Raw genomic sequence first — 15,257 nt, forward strand, 5'->3', positions numbered from 1 at the left:
GATATGGGTCTGGGTCAGTGTGCAGGAAACAGCAGGTGGCAGGTGGAGGATGATTTCCGTAGGAGGGAAGTGATGGACTAGTGTTAAATGAGACGTCTGTCTCACGTGTCTCTGCTTCTAACAAGGGAATCAGGAACCAAACAGCACCACGTCCCACGCCCTGAGAATCGCCTATTCTTATCAAAAGCTATGCACAAAAACCAGAAATGATGAATAGAGAGGCATAACTTGTTTCAGCAGGCTTGTTTGTCTGCGTGAGTAGAGAATATCTCAGGCAGGATAAACACAGTGCAGTTAGCACTAAAACCCCCATAATGCACCAGTGCTGGTTAGGGCTGACAGCTTTTCAGTGCCAGATAAGAGACATGATATTTAATTTTCACATAGAACCACAGTGGTTTGTTTGATGCATGACTGTACTGTTAAAAAACTCCTGTGTATTTTACTGAAAACTCAAATCGCTTATTACAGTCAGATAAACCTGTTTGGGGAATTTTGGTAATAAGAAATACTTTAAACGGGTTGCACAGCGGTTAGTACTGTTGCCTCACAGCAAGAAGGTCCCTGGTTTGCTTCCCGGTCAGCCTGTGTGGAGTTTGCATGTTCTCCCCGTGCATGTGTGGGTTCGCTCCGGCTTCCTCCCACCACCAAAGACATACTCGTTAGGTTAACCAGTGACCCTAAAATTGGCTGTAGGTGTGAGTGTGAGCGTGCCTGGTCGTCTGTCCCTATAGCCGTGTTTCCATCAGGGGGTCCGGTTTGATTCAGTTCGGTTTGGTATGGTTTAATACGCTAAACCCCAAAACAGTTTGCGTTTCCACAGACACCCATGCCCTCGCTTGGTGGGCGGGCTATAAAAGCAATGAATGTGAAGTCACAGTCAGCCCGAGTCTGCTGGTCCAGCAGCAGAGTTGTAGAAAGGATGAGTGACAGAAATCAGTCAGGAATAAGCAGTAAACAGCTTTATTTCAGCTGAAAGTGCTTTTTAAAAAAATTACTACATTTTAATGATGTTAACTGCTGTCAGTGCAGCTCCTCAGCTGATGGAATACGTGTACAGAGACGGTTTGAGTCGTAACGCTACGTTAATATGTGAATATATCTAGTCTAGAACAGTTTGTATGACTAAATATGAAAGTTTAGAGCTGTACTGTGAGAATTTGCAGCATTTAGAATCAAGTAAAAGTTCAGCTGGTGTTAAAATCAAGCTAGATTAAGTCAGAAATCCAGGGTGCGCTGATCTCGTAAAATAGTCTGCAGCCTGAAGTTTTACAAACAGGTTCAACAACCACAGAGCGATGTTTTCACAGGTTATCTAACGTAAGAAGAAGATTAACAACTAGTTACAGAAGAGAATGAACTGTTCAAAGTCTTCATATTCACAAAACTTAAACATTATAGATCAGGCTGATGTGAGCCTTTGGGCTCTGCTTTGTGTTCTTAAAATCAGGTCCAGATAAATGTCAGGAAACTTGATTTGTGGCAGATACCAATATCCATAGACTAGGAAACAGTTTGGATCCATGTTGAGTGTAAATATTTCCCTTTTAGGCAGATATTAGTCAGTTTTTCTCCCGTTTTCGAAGTCTACTCACAGCGCAGACTTCCGTGTTTTGAAGCCCAGAGGCGAGCAGCTGAGTCGCGTGCTGACGTGACATCAGTGCAGCCCCTATTGTTGTGTGTGTAGCTCCACCTTTTTGGTATGGATAGGTAAGATTGGCACCCCTACGGAAGGGTGCCTAAAAGTGGGATGGTACAGGTCGGTTTTTTGGGACCCTTTCCAACTTTTGCTCTACGGAAATGCTAAAAAATGCATGCTGTACCGCACCAAACTGGGCTGGGCTGCTTGGTGGAAACGACCTATATACGTCAGGCCTGCGATTGACTGGCGACCAGTCCAAGGTGTACCCCACCTCTCGCCCAATGACAGCTGGGATAGGCAGACAAGTTCACCTCAAAGGGTGTGTGGTTTTATGTCAGATTCTGTGATTTTTCCTCCTTCACAGTAAACCGTCTTTGTCGGCGGCGCCGTGACCCTCTGACCAACTGGTGACCTGTAGCAGAGGGATGTTACGCAGTGTTGATATAATGATGATTTACTGCACTGATCATCAACTGGCAGTCTGGGGGCCATATCAGGCCCCCCAAAGCTTCCAGTTCGGCCCCTGAAAGATCATAAAACTCAGAAAAGGAGGAAAAGAACATGTCGTGGTTTTAAGAGTATCCTTTGGCTTTAAATGTATGCAACTGTTAAATCCATCCCCAAAACAATTAATATTGAAATAGTTTTAGAATGTCTTAACATTTGATTATTTTTTTTTTTACAGATATTTACTGTCATAGTTATTGGAATATTAAATTATTAAAAGGGTTGCAGAAGTGCTGGAAAAATAACCAGATTAAGTGGTGAAAGGGGTTACAGAGGAGCAAAAATGGGTGATAAGTGGCAAAATGGGTTGTGGGGTGGCACAAAGAGACAAAAATTGGCAGAAAAAGTTGTGGAAAGAGGTTAAAATGTGGAAAAAAATGGTAAAAGAAGACATTTAGGCAAAAAGTATCAAAAATTGGTCACAAATGACAAAAAAATAGTGCAAAAAAATGATTAAAAGGGGTTAAAAAGTGGCAAAAATAGAAGAAAAGAGACAAAATGGATAAAAGAGTTGCACAAAGGGGATAAAACATGCCTGGAAAAGTGAATTAAATGGGTTAAGAATGGCAAAAATTGTGTTAAAGAGGCAAGAAGTATCAAAAATGGATTAAAACTGACAAAAATTGGTTTTAAATTTGCTAAACTCGCTTAAAAAAATGTAATGAAAAGTGGTCTGAAAGTGGCAAAAATAGAAGAAAAGTTGCAAAAATGGATAAGACTGGCACAAAGGGGATAAAACATGCCTGGAAAAGTGGGTCAAAAGGGGTTAAAAGTGTCAAAAATTTGTTAATACTGGTGCTAAATCACAATTGTGAAAGGCCTTTTCTCTGTGATTTTCAGAAAATATATGAAAGAAAATACAAATACTACTACAATAATATTTCAAACAGACCAAAATATTTATTTAATTTTTGTGTATTTGAAAGTCCAGCCCCCAGAGTTTCTGTCGAGACTAAATCTGGCCCTTGTGCCAAATTTACTTGATGACCCCTGATTTACTGTCTGAAGTCTGTCGTATTTCTAAGTTGGCGAGATGCTTTGCACTATCGATCTGCTCTACTTGGATTGGCGTGTACTCGAAAATAGACCTGGCACATATCCTGAGCAAAGCGGCGTGGAGAACAGGGATGAACAGGAGCGCGTGCAATGGACCTACAAAGATTGATTAGAGAGGAAGGGATTCGCTCTGCGGTTAGCTTTGCGAGTGGACCATGGTCCAGGTGGAATATGTGCAGATTGGAGGTTAGGTTTCACTTCAGGTTTGTTCTTTTCAAAGTAAAAGTCCAGTTTGGCACCAAAGTGAACCAAGCTGGGTTTCTCCATCATGTTGCTTTAATCTCTGCTGAAGTAGAGGTTTTTAAAGTAATCATTACACCAACTTGAAATGCCCCCTCCACCACACACACACACACACACACACACACACAAGGAAATCCTCCTGACAGTTTGTTCCTCAGGATTTTCTTAGTTTTCTTCTGTTCATTGGGAGATGCATTAAAGATGAGTGTGAGTGCACGGCCACCACCGTTGTGGTCAGGCTCCCAGTAGGAAGTATCGAGTGCAGCCGCCACTAAAGGTAAAAAAATGATTCTGCAGCTCTGCAGCACAGCTGGAGAGCACGGAGTCACAAAAGCATTTCTCCTTCAGGTCTAACAGCCTGTCAGCTTAAACAAGGACAGAATCATCCCGTGTGTTAGGGTGTGAAATCCTGTAAACAAAGACCGTCCCTGCAGCTCCACTGGAAACACAAAAAACACAAACAGGAGCAGGAGGGACTGACACGGCCTCCTACTCTCAGAATAAACAGATTCTCTGTTGTTCAGGGAGACGTATTTCACATATTTCCCTGAAGAATTCCTTCAGCTCAGGTCTGAGAAGGCTCTGATCAGGGATTGGGTCTGATCAGCTGGGCCATGTTTGAAACGCGCACCCAGAATAAAGTGTCTTCAGACCAAACAGGAAGTAACGTTTGTGTTCAGTTTGACCACGTTCAGGGCCGTTATCGTATCTCCATACTCTTCAGCTGAGTGGCGATGATTTCTGTTGGGATTTTTCTTCAGCGGTGCAGGGGTCAGCTCTGAAAGAATCTTCCAGGTTGAATCCTGATTGGACAGAGCCTTTCTGTGTGGAGTTCCTATGTTCTTACCGTGCATGCATGAGTTCCTTCACAGGTACTCCGACTTCCTTCCACGGTCCTAAAATAAGCTCATTAGGTTCATTAGTGATGCTGGATTGCCTGTAGGTGTTAGTGAGAGCATGGCTGGTTGTTTGTATTCTTTAGCCCTGTGATTGACAGGTCATCAGTCTGGGTTGTAACCCCGCCTCTTAGCCAGTGACAGCTGGGATTGGCTCAAGACCCCATGACCCCAAAGTGACTGGATGTTTTGATGACTTTTGTAAAACGATTGTGACTGTACCGTACTGAAACTAAAATAGAAGTCCCAGATAGGAATGTGGGTGGTGAGGCTGGTTTGCATCTGATATGTGTAGATATGTGTAAATGGGACAGGGTGCTGCTAGCTTGGCTGAGCAGTTAGCGTGGCTTTCCCCTTATGTGCTGTGTGGATCAGGTGCTATTTATTTGCTATCTGCACGGCTAAAAAAGGAACAAAAGCAGCGCTAGTCTTTAGTGGATCTGTGTTTCAGTATGATCAAATCTCCATTATTTTAATGATCTGTTGTGTCATTACTTTGTTGATTCTCAGTCAGATTTTTAACCAGCAGTGAGAGTGTACTGGCCTGATACTGGCTGATATCTGCATCAGGTATCGCTGCAGCTCGAGTCCAAATCAAGATCTCTTTTGAGGCTTTGAGAATCAAACACTACTTTGACTTTTCTGAGATTTATTCTGAGGCTTTTAGCCTTTAGATGACGAACAAGACATCGAATAGAGCCAGTGATCTGTGAGAGAGAGAGGGAGGGAGGGAGGGAGGGAGCTGGAAAAGGAGCTGCAGAATGGATCAAACCCAACTCTGTTAGAGCTGGGCAATTACCTGCCATTTAGATTAAATCACAGCATGTACTCCTGCAATAAACAAATTGCAGAACATGCATTTTTTTTTCCAAGTATTTATTTTTGGGCTTTTTGGGCCTTTATTGATAAAGGAGGACGGTGGACAGAATTGGACACAGGTACAAGAGAGCTGTGAGAGACATTTGGGAACGTACCACAGGCCGGATTTGAACCCAGACGACCACGACCATGGGGCTTGCCTTAAACCACTAGGCCATCCCAAAGGTGCAATATTTACCTCCGCCAAGGAGGTTATGTGATCGGGCGAATGCCGTGGTGGGGGGCACATGGGGACGGTCTGTGCTCTCTAAGTGCTTTTCTAGTTTTAAACTAAAATGTGTTTTGAAACACCAGTTTAATATTTTTTTTTGCAGCAGAGATGCTATGCTCTTCACGTCATGCCAACATTTAAGCGTCATTTTTTAATAGAACAGATTGCAAAAAATTGTACATTTCTTGTTTTTGTATAATATTCTTATAAAAAAGAGAAAGACATGAAAAAATACAACATAATATCAAATATGCAATTAGTTAAATTTACTGCAGTTTGATTTTTTTCTGAAAATCATTCAGCCTGAGTTTAATCTACCAGATATAGTGTTCATGATAATATTGACTGATTTATTGCCTGTTAGTTGAGAAATACTTAAGACAAGGGAGTCAAAAATAATTGCATATCAAATCACAATTTTAGGGGGAAAAAAATCACAATTAGATTATTTCCCCAAATCGTTCCGCACTGGTATGCAGGGTGCAAAAACTAACTCCTAGTCCACCAGACCCCTGAAAACTGAATAATGTCAAGCTCCACAGCTGGAGTATTAACTTTAAACTATTGTGATGCTGCTGACTTCCTGTTCAGGTGAATCCACCAATGATGCAGATGTACATTCTTGAATGGTCCTCAATGCTCAGGTGAAGTAGCATCTTAATCATGTCTGTTTTCACCTTTTTATTGGCTTTGTCTAAAACAAAGTTCTTCGCTCAGGTTATGAAGACATCCTCAAACCCAGTGCTCGTCTCTCTGGGTCTCATATTAGTGAAGGAAGAGAATATGTTAAACATCGGTGCAGCAGAGTTTCATGTCCTTATCCTGCCGTTACATCAGACCGTTTGTGAAGGAAAGAAACGCTGAGAGAAAGTTGAGAGTTTTAAACCATAACAGCGTCAGAAGTTGGAGTCACCGAGGGTAAAAATGAGATAAATACTGCAGATTTATTGCACTGCAGAACTCTTCAACAGTTTTTTAAAAGCAGAGAAAGAAATGTAGGAATCAAACTCCCACCTTTCTCTGAGCTGTCTGATGTGTGACGTTTCCTCCAGGAGTTTTTATTCACTAGAAGTTTAAATCACCTCTCTGCTCTGAGTTAACTCCCTGCCTTTATAGTGTCCTTCTCCTCGCCAGTCTCTGCTCACTATACTTTGGTTTTGTCGTCGTAGCTCTGAAGGTCAGACCGCCACTGCTGACGAGGAGCCATCTGTAGGACACCCGGGGTACAAGGAGCTACAGTGATGAATAAATCAAACAAACCCTCTTCCTCTCTGCCTCTGACATGGTCCTCTTCCTCCCCCTCCTCCCTCCCCGTTAACTCCACCATGATTCTGCTTCATGTGTGCTGAGATTACCCAGCAGCCACTCTGCTTTAATGAGGAGTCGGACATCTTTCTGACCCACAGACGAATCTTAATGTCATGATGGAAACTCAGCGTTGATTAACTAATCTGATGTCCTGAAGCTGCTGATGTCAGGGAGAATTCACCAGGAGGAGGGGTTCTTATCTGCTCTGGGACAGCTTCAACATTTCACCTCTATACCAGGAGAGAAAGGAACACGTCCTCCAATATTTACCAAAACTTTCCATGATTGTTGCAGCCATAAAAGCCAAACTTTGTTGCCACTTTACCACAAAGTTGAACGGCAGAGGTTTGGTCCTTTTTGTGTAAGAAAATGTAATCTAAAGACACCTGACAAGACAGCAGTTCTAGATTGTTCTCTTTGTTATAATATTTTAACCCAACATGGCAGATTGATGTTTGATATCCATGGATATATTTCACACTCATCTAGAAAAAACCTCTATATCCTAAACTCACAAACCTGCCAGAGGGGCTGAGACTTTCTGATATTTAAAGCTAAAAGTTTCTAGAGAAATAAACCCATCCAGTCAGAATGAGACCTTCATGTTCATCTTTATCCTCATCTATTCTCAGCCTCCTGTTAGAGATAATTAATCTGCAGCAGTCTTAAATACACCATCAGAATAATCCAGCCCTTAATGACAGAGCTGTGAATAAGAACTGATTTAATTTAAAAAGAGAGACAATCATCTCTAAATGAGAGCAGCAGACAAATGAACTGTAGATAGAAATCATATCAGATAGTAAATATCCTTCAGTGAGTAAATTACAGCTGATTGATTTAATTATAGTCACCTACAATCATTTTATCACTCATTTACATTTTTATAGAATATGTAAAATGAACTAAGGATGGGTGAGATAAATGTTAAAGGAATGACCCAGCAGAATGTCTGTAAATCCTAAAAATGTACTCAGCTGCTAAAGAAAGCTCATGGATGATAGATAGATAGATAGATAGATAGATAGATAGACAGACAGACAGACAGACAGACAGACAGACAGACAGATAGACAGATAGATAGTCATTTATTGTCATTGCATTGTAAAAATATCAATGAAATGATGTTTGGCAGTCTCCTCTGTAGCAGCAAACACAGTCGTCCAAGCGGTGGTTAGATATCAGCAGCCTTATGTCATCCGTCCTGCTGGTGAGGGAGTGGGCACCCGTGAGAAAGATGCCTGGTACAACAGGTTTGTGTGGGGCCGCTCTTAGCCTAGCCTGCAGCCCGTCCCCCTCCTGTCAGTCTCCAAGCACATCGTTCTCTGGATAATCTCCATCAGGAAAGATGTAAACTCCATGGGCACGCTGTCAGTCCTGGTGTAAGTGTAGGGCTTTGTTTTGCTGCTAATGATGTAGCGCTGGACCGCTGCGTTCGTACGCGCCATCCCATGCTACCTCAATAGGTAGCATTCAGTAGTCTCCTGTTGAAAAAACACTACAAGTCCAAAATATAACTTAAGAGTGCATCTTTCTTGCTGCCAACTGCTCTGGTTACCTGGCAATTAATAACTTACTAATAACTTATCAGTTATTACAGCAGTCAGTGGAAATAAATCTATTATTACTAGTCTACTAATCATTTATTATAGAAACTGTGGTACTCCGGCTGCCACCAGTTTTAATGTTAGTCGAGCTCTGTGGGAAAATGAGTTATGACGGCCTTTTTCATGAGTACATCCTTTTCTTGATTTGACCCGTTCACACAGGAACCCTCAGTGCCAGTAAACAGAGATCCTCAGTCATCTTTAAAAACATCTCTACTGTATTTTTTATTTAACTGAGTTTCCTTGTTGACATTATTGTCTAAGAGAGGAAAATAAGTTCACAGCTTCCTGTGAGATTTCTCTCCAGCTTCATTCATGTTCGAGGTCTGCAGGTTCATCCAGGCGAGACTGACTCAAAGCCCTGAATAGAGAAAGAAGTACTGAGTTTAGAGGCTATGTGTGGAAATGTGCTCAGCATCGAGAACCTGGGAGAGCTGGCCCTCATCAGGTTTAAGTCTGACTTCAGCATCCTTCTCCTAAAGGCCGCCTGGAGCCGCAGAAATCCCGTCCTCAGACGGCACACCAAACTTTTCATCATCAGCGGTGACAGTAGGAGATTTCTACACAGAGAAACTCTACCAAAAGGCCATGTTTGGACCTGTTTACACCTCTGCAAAGCATTCAAAGTGAAAAAATAAGAACATTCTTAATTCTTAGGCTACTTGTGAGTCGTGGAAGTGGTGAAATATTCAGGCAAAAAAAATATAGTAGTTCAAGAAAAAGTCTGGGAGAAAGAGCAGCAGTCTGGACAATCGTATGTCCCGTTTCCTAAAGGCGGTCCAGTCTGGTCCAGTCCAGTTCTGTCCTGGTCTAGCTTATTAAACTCTGATCTTACCCGTGTTTCCTCAGCTGATGTCCAGCTCTCTCGTTGTGATGGGAAATCCATCTCTTTTAGAGATCCAGATCATGTGGCTCAGCTCAGTAGAGCTGGTTTCTCTTCATCTGGTTCCAGTTTGTCTTTTTAAATGTGGATTAAATAAGGACAAAGGATGGAAGAAAGGAAACTGGCACTCAAACAGGAGCTAGCTACAGCGGCTCACATTAAAGAGTCGTTTAGTAGAACAGACTCGTTCATGAGCGGCTCATCATTCCTCGCTCTCTCAGCCCACAAGGTTTATTCTGTTGATAGAACATCAGCGTTTACATTAAAGACTGTTTGAGACTAAATGAGGATTTTTAGATGATAAAGGGGCTCAGGACTAGACTCCTCTAGACTCTGGTCTCTCTTCATTTGGATAGACCACACTAGCAGGTCTGCAGGACTGAGTATTAGTGATCTGGATCTCCTCCTCTCAGGTAAATCAGTTAAACTGTGGAAAAAATATTTTTTTTGTAGTTTAGGATCATATTCTATGTATGAAGAACTGCTCTGATGATAACTGTAGAGTACAGGTCCATTTTATGTGTTCAGCATAGATTCAGTTCAGGAGCATAAATCCGGCTTCAGGAGGTGAGACTGTGCCAGATGTTTATAGCCTCAGGGGAAGGCGGGACCTCCGTGACCTGCAGTAATCTCATTGGTGTTTTGATCAGGCCCTTGAAGTCAATCCTCATATTCATGAACTCACTGAAAGAAAACTGGTCATTATCTGCGTTTTTTTTGTCACCCATAATCCCCCTGAGCAGAACATGAAGGTCCTCAGTCCTCAGGTCAGACCCTGTATCTGCCTCTGGCTCTTCTGTTTATCCTCCTCTTCTTCATTCAGCTTCACTTCGACCTCTGGATGAAAACAACCTGCTGACAGAGTCACATTATCTCTGATTTATCTGACGATGGCTTTAACGATCAGATTAAAGACTAAAATATCACTTCCTCCCTGTGAGCTGCAGCCTTTCTAACGATCTGTGTCAGCATTTTTCTGTAGAATATCGTCGTGATTGAGTCTCTGCTGACGATCGCTCATCAGTTAGACATCTTTAATCCATGATGGGACAGATTTCAGTGTGATGAGACATTAATCAGTATCTAATATTTGCCTCCTGGCAGCTTGAAGCTGCTTTCACACCAAAGATCCACAGAGGGATGAGTCCAAGCCTGAACCTGCTCGCTCTGCAGGGTTCTGAAAACCTGTGAGATCACACCGCTGCAACTACAGAGATGATGCATTGTTTCCATAGCAACAAGTCTGTTTTAGTTTCTACTTCCTGTTTCCGTGGCTGTGTTGGAGATGCTTGTAACTCGTAGGGTTCATGTGAATGAGGGCAGTGAGAGTGAGTTCCTCTACTTTTATCAAATAAGTGAAAATCAACCTTTAGACCAGCGATACTCAACGTGTGGCTCATTTGTGGTGGTTTGTGGCTCTTTTACGTCTTAATTTGAAATATTTTTCCCCACAAAACCTTAAAAACGATCACCTTTAACCTCAGAAATGATCCATTAATCAGTTTGTTTCCCACTCGTGTACAGTTGGCTTAACTTGTAAACCTTTATATTTTTTTGTGTGTATTTCCATTGCCCTTATTTGCATTTTTTCTTCCTGTTATGCCACTTTTCATCTATTTTTACAGCTTTTTAACCCCAAGTTTGCCACTTCTTTTGCCCCTTTTTGCCTTTTTTTTTTGTCCTGCTTTTAGCTAATTTTTTCCACTTTTTTTGCCATGTTTTGCCCCTTCTCACCCACTTAAGCTGCCTTTTTCCATTGGATGCCGCTTTTTGCCCATTTTAGTCTCTTTTCATTAATTTTTTTTCTTTTTTTGCAACAATTTTACCTTTTTCTTAACATTTTTCCCACCTGTAACTCATTTTTTGATTAATTCTGACACTTTTTCTCACCATTTTTGCCATTTTCCACCAGTTTCGCCTCTTTTATCCTGCTTTTTGCTATACTACTTTTTGCTACATTTTACCTTTTTTTTTACCATTTTTACCGACTGTGACTCATTTTTTAAATCAATTTTGCCACTTTTTCTTACCTTTTTGCCATTTTTTTCCCCTTTTTTGCCACTTCTTTACTGCTTTTGGGCCATTTTCTACTACTTTGACTTATTGCCATTGCCACTTTAACCCGTTTTTTCCACTTTTCAACACTTCTTTTGTGGCTCTTGCAAACGATTTGGCTTTTTGGTTGAGTGTGAAGAGGAACTGGTGTCAGATATTTTTATCATGATAGACAATATTCAGACTGAAAATGACTCTTCCTGCTGAACTCAGCAGCTTTGGTTTATTTTTGATCCTGTTTGAGAAACTTTTTAAGACAGGGCTGTTTGTTTCCCAGTCAGAGTGATCAATAAACCTTCTCTCATCCATCCTAAACTCCACCTTTGTGAGCAGCTGAGCATAGAAACTTTTAAATGCATACAGATGTCCATGATTCCTGCCAGTTATCAGTAGTTTACCTGTGCAGGTAGGTGTCAGGAAAGAACCCGCGGGTGGAGGAAGAACAGTCCTGCTCAGCAGAGCAGTGAGTAGTTCTAATCAGCATTTTAACAGTGTCTCTGGTGGCATGGCCTCCCTACGGCCCGGCTTCAGAAACCAGCTGTTGGTGACCTGACAACTTTGACTGAATCCGACGCCACCAGCTGGCCGGATTGGAGCTGCAGCAGTCTCCCGTAACACTCCGATACAGCCTCGTTGTGAATCTTTGGTCTGAACTGGGCTTAAGAATGAAAATGATATTCTCAGAGCCGTCTTGATCACCTTCCCTCCTTCCCCTGTCTGCTGCTGTCTGTTTGCCCTTTTCCTCGTCTGCTTGTCTGTCCCACAGTGGGCTCCAGAGAACAGCCTTCACTCTCCTTCCAGGGCGGCGTTCTCGCTCTCTCAGATGTTTATGCTGGCGCTGTCGTCTGCTGTCACTCTCCTCCGTGGCTCGGCCTATGGCCATGATGGCAGCGGTCCTCACAGGAGTTCTGTTCAACACAAACATCTGAAAAGACCAGCACGATGACCAGGATGTTTTATTTATTCCAACTAAGGGCTGGGCACTATTCCCAGTTTTAAAATAGACATCAGTATTTATTCTAATGAGATGTAAGGTAGGACAGTATGGTTAACATCTATATGGTTTATATTGATGCTTAATAACCACAGGATTAACCGTTTAGGATATTTTTTTCAAATGGGGAATTATAATTTTATATCATGACCCATGCCTGGGTTTGAATCCAGCCTGTGGCCCTTCGTTTCTGCCCCCTGGTCAGCGCATTGGGGGACAGAGGGTTGGGGGATGCGACTTGCCGACCAGGGTGATCTTGGTCGGACAAAAGTTCATCAACCAAACACTCGACCAATCAAATGGAAGCTGTCAGCCCCAGTCCCTGTGCTGTAGGAGGGTCCACCAGGACAGATACTCACAGTTTAAATGAATAATCTCTTTTCTGTGGTTGTGTGATGTAAGCATGCCTTTTTAAAGCAATTGAGGACAAAGTGCCTGGTGCTGCAGCTCCACATACAGTAATTGTCAATGTTAGCAGCTAATTTCCTAAGATTTTTTTGCCCTCCAGGCCTCCGTACAGCCTCATGACTCAAAGCTGTGACTACGTGGTGTTCAGTTCAGACAGTGTGTTAGAGTCTGTATGCAGTTTTGATAATTCAACATTTTCCTGTCCTGTGAGTCTGAGGATGCTTTCACATTGGTACTGAAACAACCATCTGTTATCTCCCCAGGGAAAAATCAGCAGATACAGTTACGGACCAAAGTATTGGCACCCCTGGAATTTTTCCAGAAAATACACCATTTCTCCCAGAAATTGTTGCAATTACAAATGTTTTTGGTATACACATGTTTATTTCCTTTATGTGCGTTGGAACAACACAAAAAATCTGAAGAAAAAAAGCCAAAATTGACATAGTTTTACACAAAACTCAAAAAATGGGCCGGACAAAATTGTTGGCACCCTCAACTTAATATTTGGTTGCACGTCCCCTGGGAAAAAATTAACTGAAACCAATCTCTTCCTATAACCATCAACAAGCTTCTTACACCTCTCAGCTGGAATTTTGGACCAGTCTTCCTCTGCAAACTGCTCCAGGTCTCTCAGATTTGAAGGGTGCTTCTTCAACAGCAGTTCTGAGATCTCTCCATGGATGTTCAATGGGATTTAGATCCGGACTCATTGCTGGCCACTTCAGAACTCTCCAGCTTTGTCTCCAACCATTTGTAATACACCATTTCCAGAAATGGTGTATTTTCAGAGAAAATTCCAGGGGTGCCAATACTTTTGTCCATGACTGTAAATACTGAGTATGACCGTTCAGGCTAGAATGATCGAGATCTGATTGCTGGTCCTGGCCCTACCTCATAGAGAGAATGTGATGATTCTGCAGCGCTCCCTCTTTGTCCTAAAGTCTTGTTGTAATCTTTGATCTGTGTTTTGGTCCCGACTCGGGCCATGCTCGGTTCTCCTCCTGCTCTGTATTTAATAACACACTAATCTGGTGTGTTCATCGCCTCAGGCCACTGATCTGCATCTCGAGCTCAGCTCCAGCTGGGGGGTGAGACGCATGCGCTCAGTTCCTCCTGTCCATGTCTGGAGACCCTGAATGTGCATGAATCTGATGAAGTCTCCCTCTTAGCTCGTGGGTCAGATCAGTGTGTCTGCTGTTAACCCCGCTGTGAATGAGTGTTCACCAGTGTGTGCGAGATCACGGTCTCTCTTTCCTCTTTTTAGGAGACGATGACAGAAAAGAGAAGCAGGAGGAAGAGGAGGAGGATGAAGAGGACATCCTGGACAGACAGAAGTGTCGAGCTGCGCTGGCTTCACTCCGACACGCCAAATGGTTCCAGGTGAGCAAAGATGGTTATAGGAGGAAGGTGTCAACAAGTGGAGCCTTTAATATTCAGCCCTAACTCCTCAGATTACACGAGTTAACTTTAATGTGCAGCAGCAGACACACAGGGGAACATAATCACATTAGAACAACAGGGTTTTAATGAAGCAGAGCCGCAGGCACCTCTAAAGCTGCTTCTCTTCACAGCTGTGTCTCCACTTTCATCCAATCACATTTATGCAGGTGTACAGTTGTTATTACCAACTCTTCTCACCGTTCTGCATGAGCTTATTTCAACAAGACGGGTCTCACATTTTCACACATCTCTATGAAAGAGACTAAAATCTACTTCAGATTATCCTTACAGGCCTGTGGTTTAATTGTTTTATTCTACAGCAACAGCACCACAAGATTATCTTTGATACGATTTGAGGAAAAATTCAACAGCATTGATAATGAACAGAATTAGTAATTACTCCAATGCCATCACAACACAAATGTAAGTCCTGCTACCCATTACTGGGACATTATTCATTTAGATCAGTGTTACTCAACCAAAGAGCTGAATTGTTGAAAAATACCTTTGAAAGAGCCACAATCTAAGTGGTGAAAAGTGGCAAAAGAAGCTTGAAGTAGCATTAACAATAAGTTAAGGGAGGCAAAAATGGTCAAAAAGCAACAAAAATGTGTGAAAAGCAGCGAAAATAGGGAGGAAAACGTGGAAAAAGGGTCAGAAAATAGCAGAAATGGGTGAGAAGTGACAAAAAAATGAGTTACAGGTGGCAAGGAATGGTCCAAAAGTGGCAAAAAATGAGTAAAAAGTGACTAAAATGGGCAAGTGGCAAAACTGGGCAAAAAAGAGGAAGCAAGTGGTATTCAATGGCAAAATGTAGCTTAAATGGGCGAAAAGTGGCAAAAAAAAACAAAAAGGTGAAAAAGGGCAAAAATGGGATAAAGTTACCTAAAAGAAGTGGCTGAAATGGGAACAAACCAGGATGAAAGTGGTATTTAATAACAAAAGGTAGCTTAAATGGGTGAAAATGGGGAGAAAAAATTGTGAAAAAGGGCAAAAATGGGATAAAAGTGGCCAAAAAAAACAGTAAAAATTTCAAAAAAAGTGAAAAATTGTGAAAAAATTAGTCATAGGACTAAGTTTGACTTACGTAGTCCTTCTGCGAGGTTGTTCACATGCCTGGGGTAA

The 15,257-nt window shown here is 42.1% G+C and overlaps 1 protein-coding gene across 2 annotated transcripts in view; it reads left to right on the forward strand.

The window, feature by feature from the left end:
* Positions 1-15,257, forward strand: part of LOC121510061 (spermatid perinuclear RNA-binding protein-like) — a 144,487-nt gene that overhangs the window by 74,046 nt on the left and 55,184 nt on the right. For both annotated transcript variants that reach the window (XM_041787948.1, XM_041787949.1), the window contains exon 6: positions 13,957-14,072. In XM_041787948.1, coding sequence (XP_041643882.1) covers positions 13,957-14,072 — 116 coding nt within the window. The remainder of the gene's footprint in view (positions 1-13,956; positions 14,073-15,257) is intronic.

The sequence above is a fragment of the Cheilinus undulatus genome, linkage group 5 (assembly GCF_018320785.1).
Source record: "Cheilinus undulatus linkage group 5, ASM1832078v1, whole genome shotgun sequence".
In the NCBI taxonomy this organism is placed as follows: domain Eukaryota; kingdom Metazoa; phylum Chordata; class Actinopteri; order Labriformes; family Labridae; genus Cheilinus; species Cheilinus undulatus.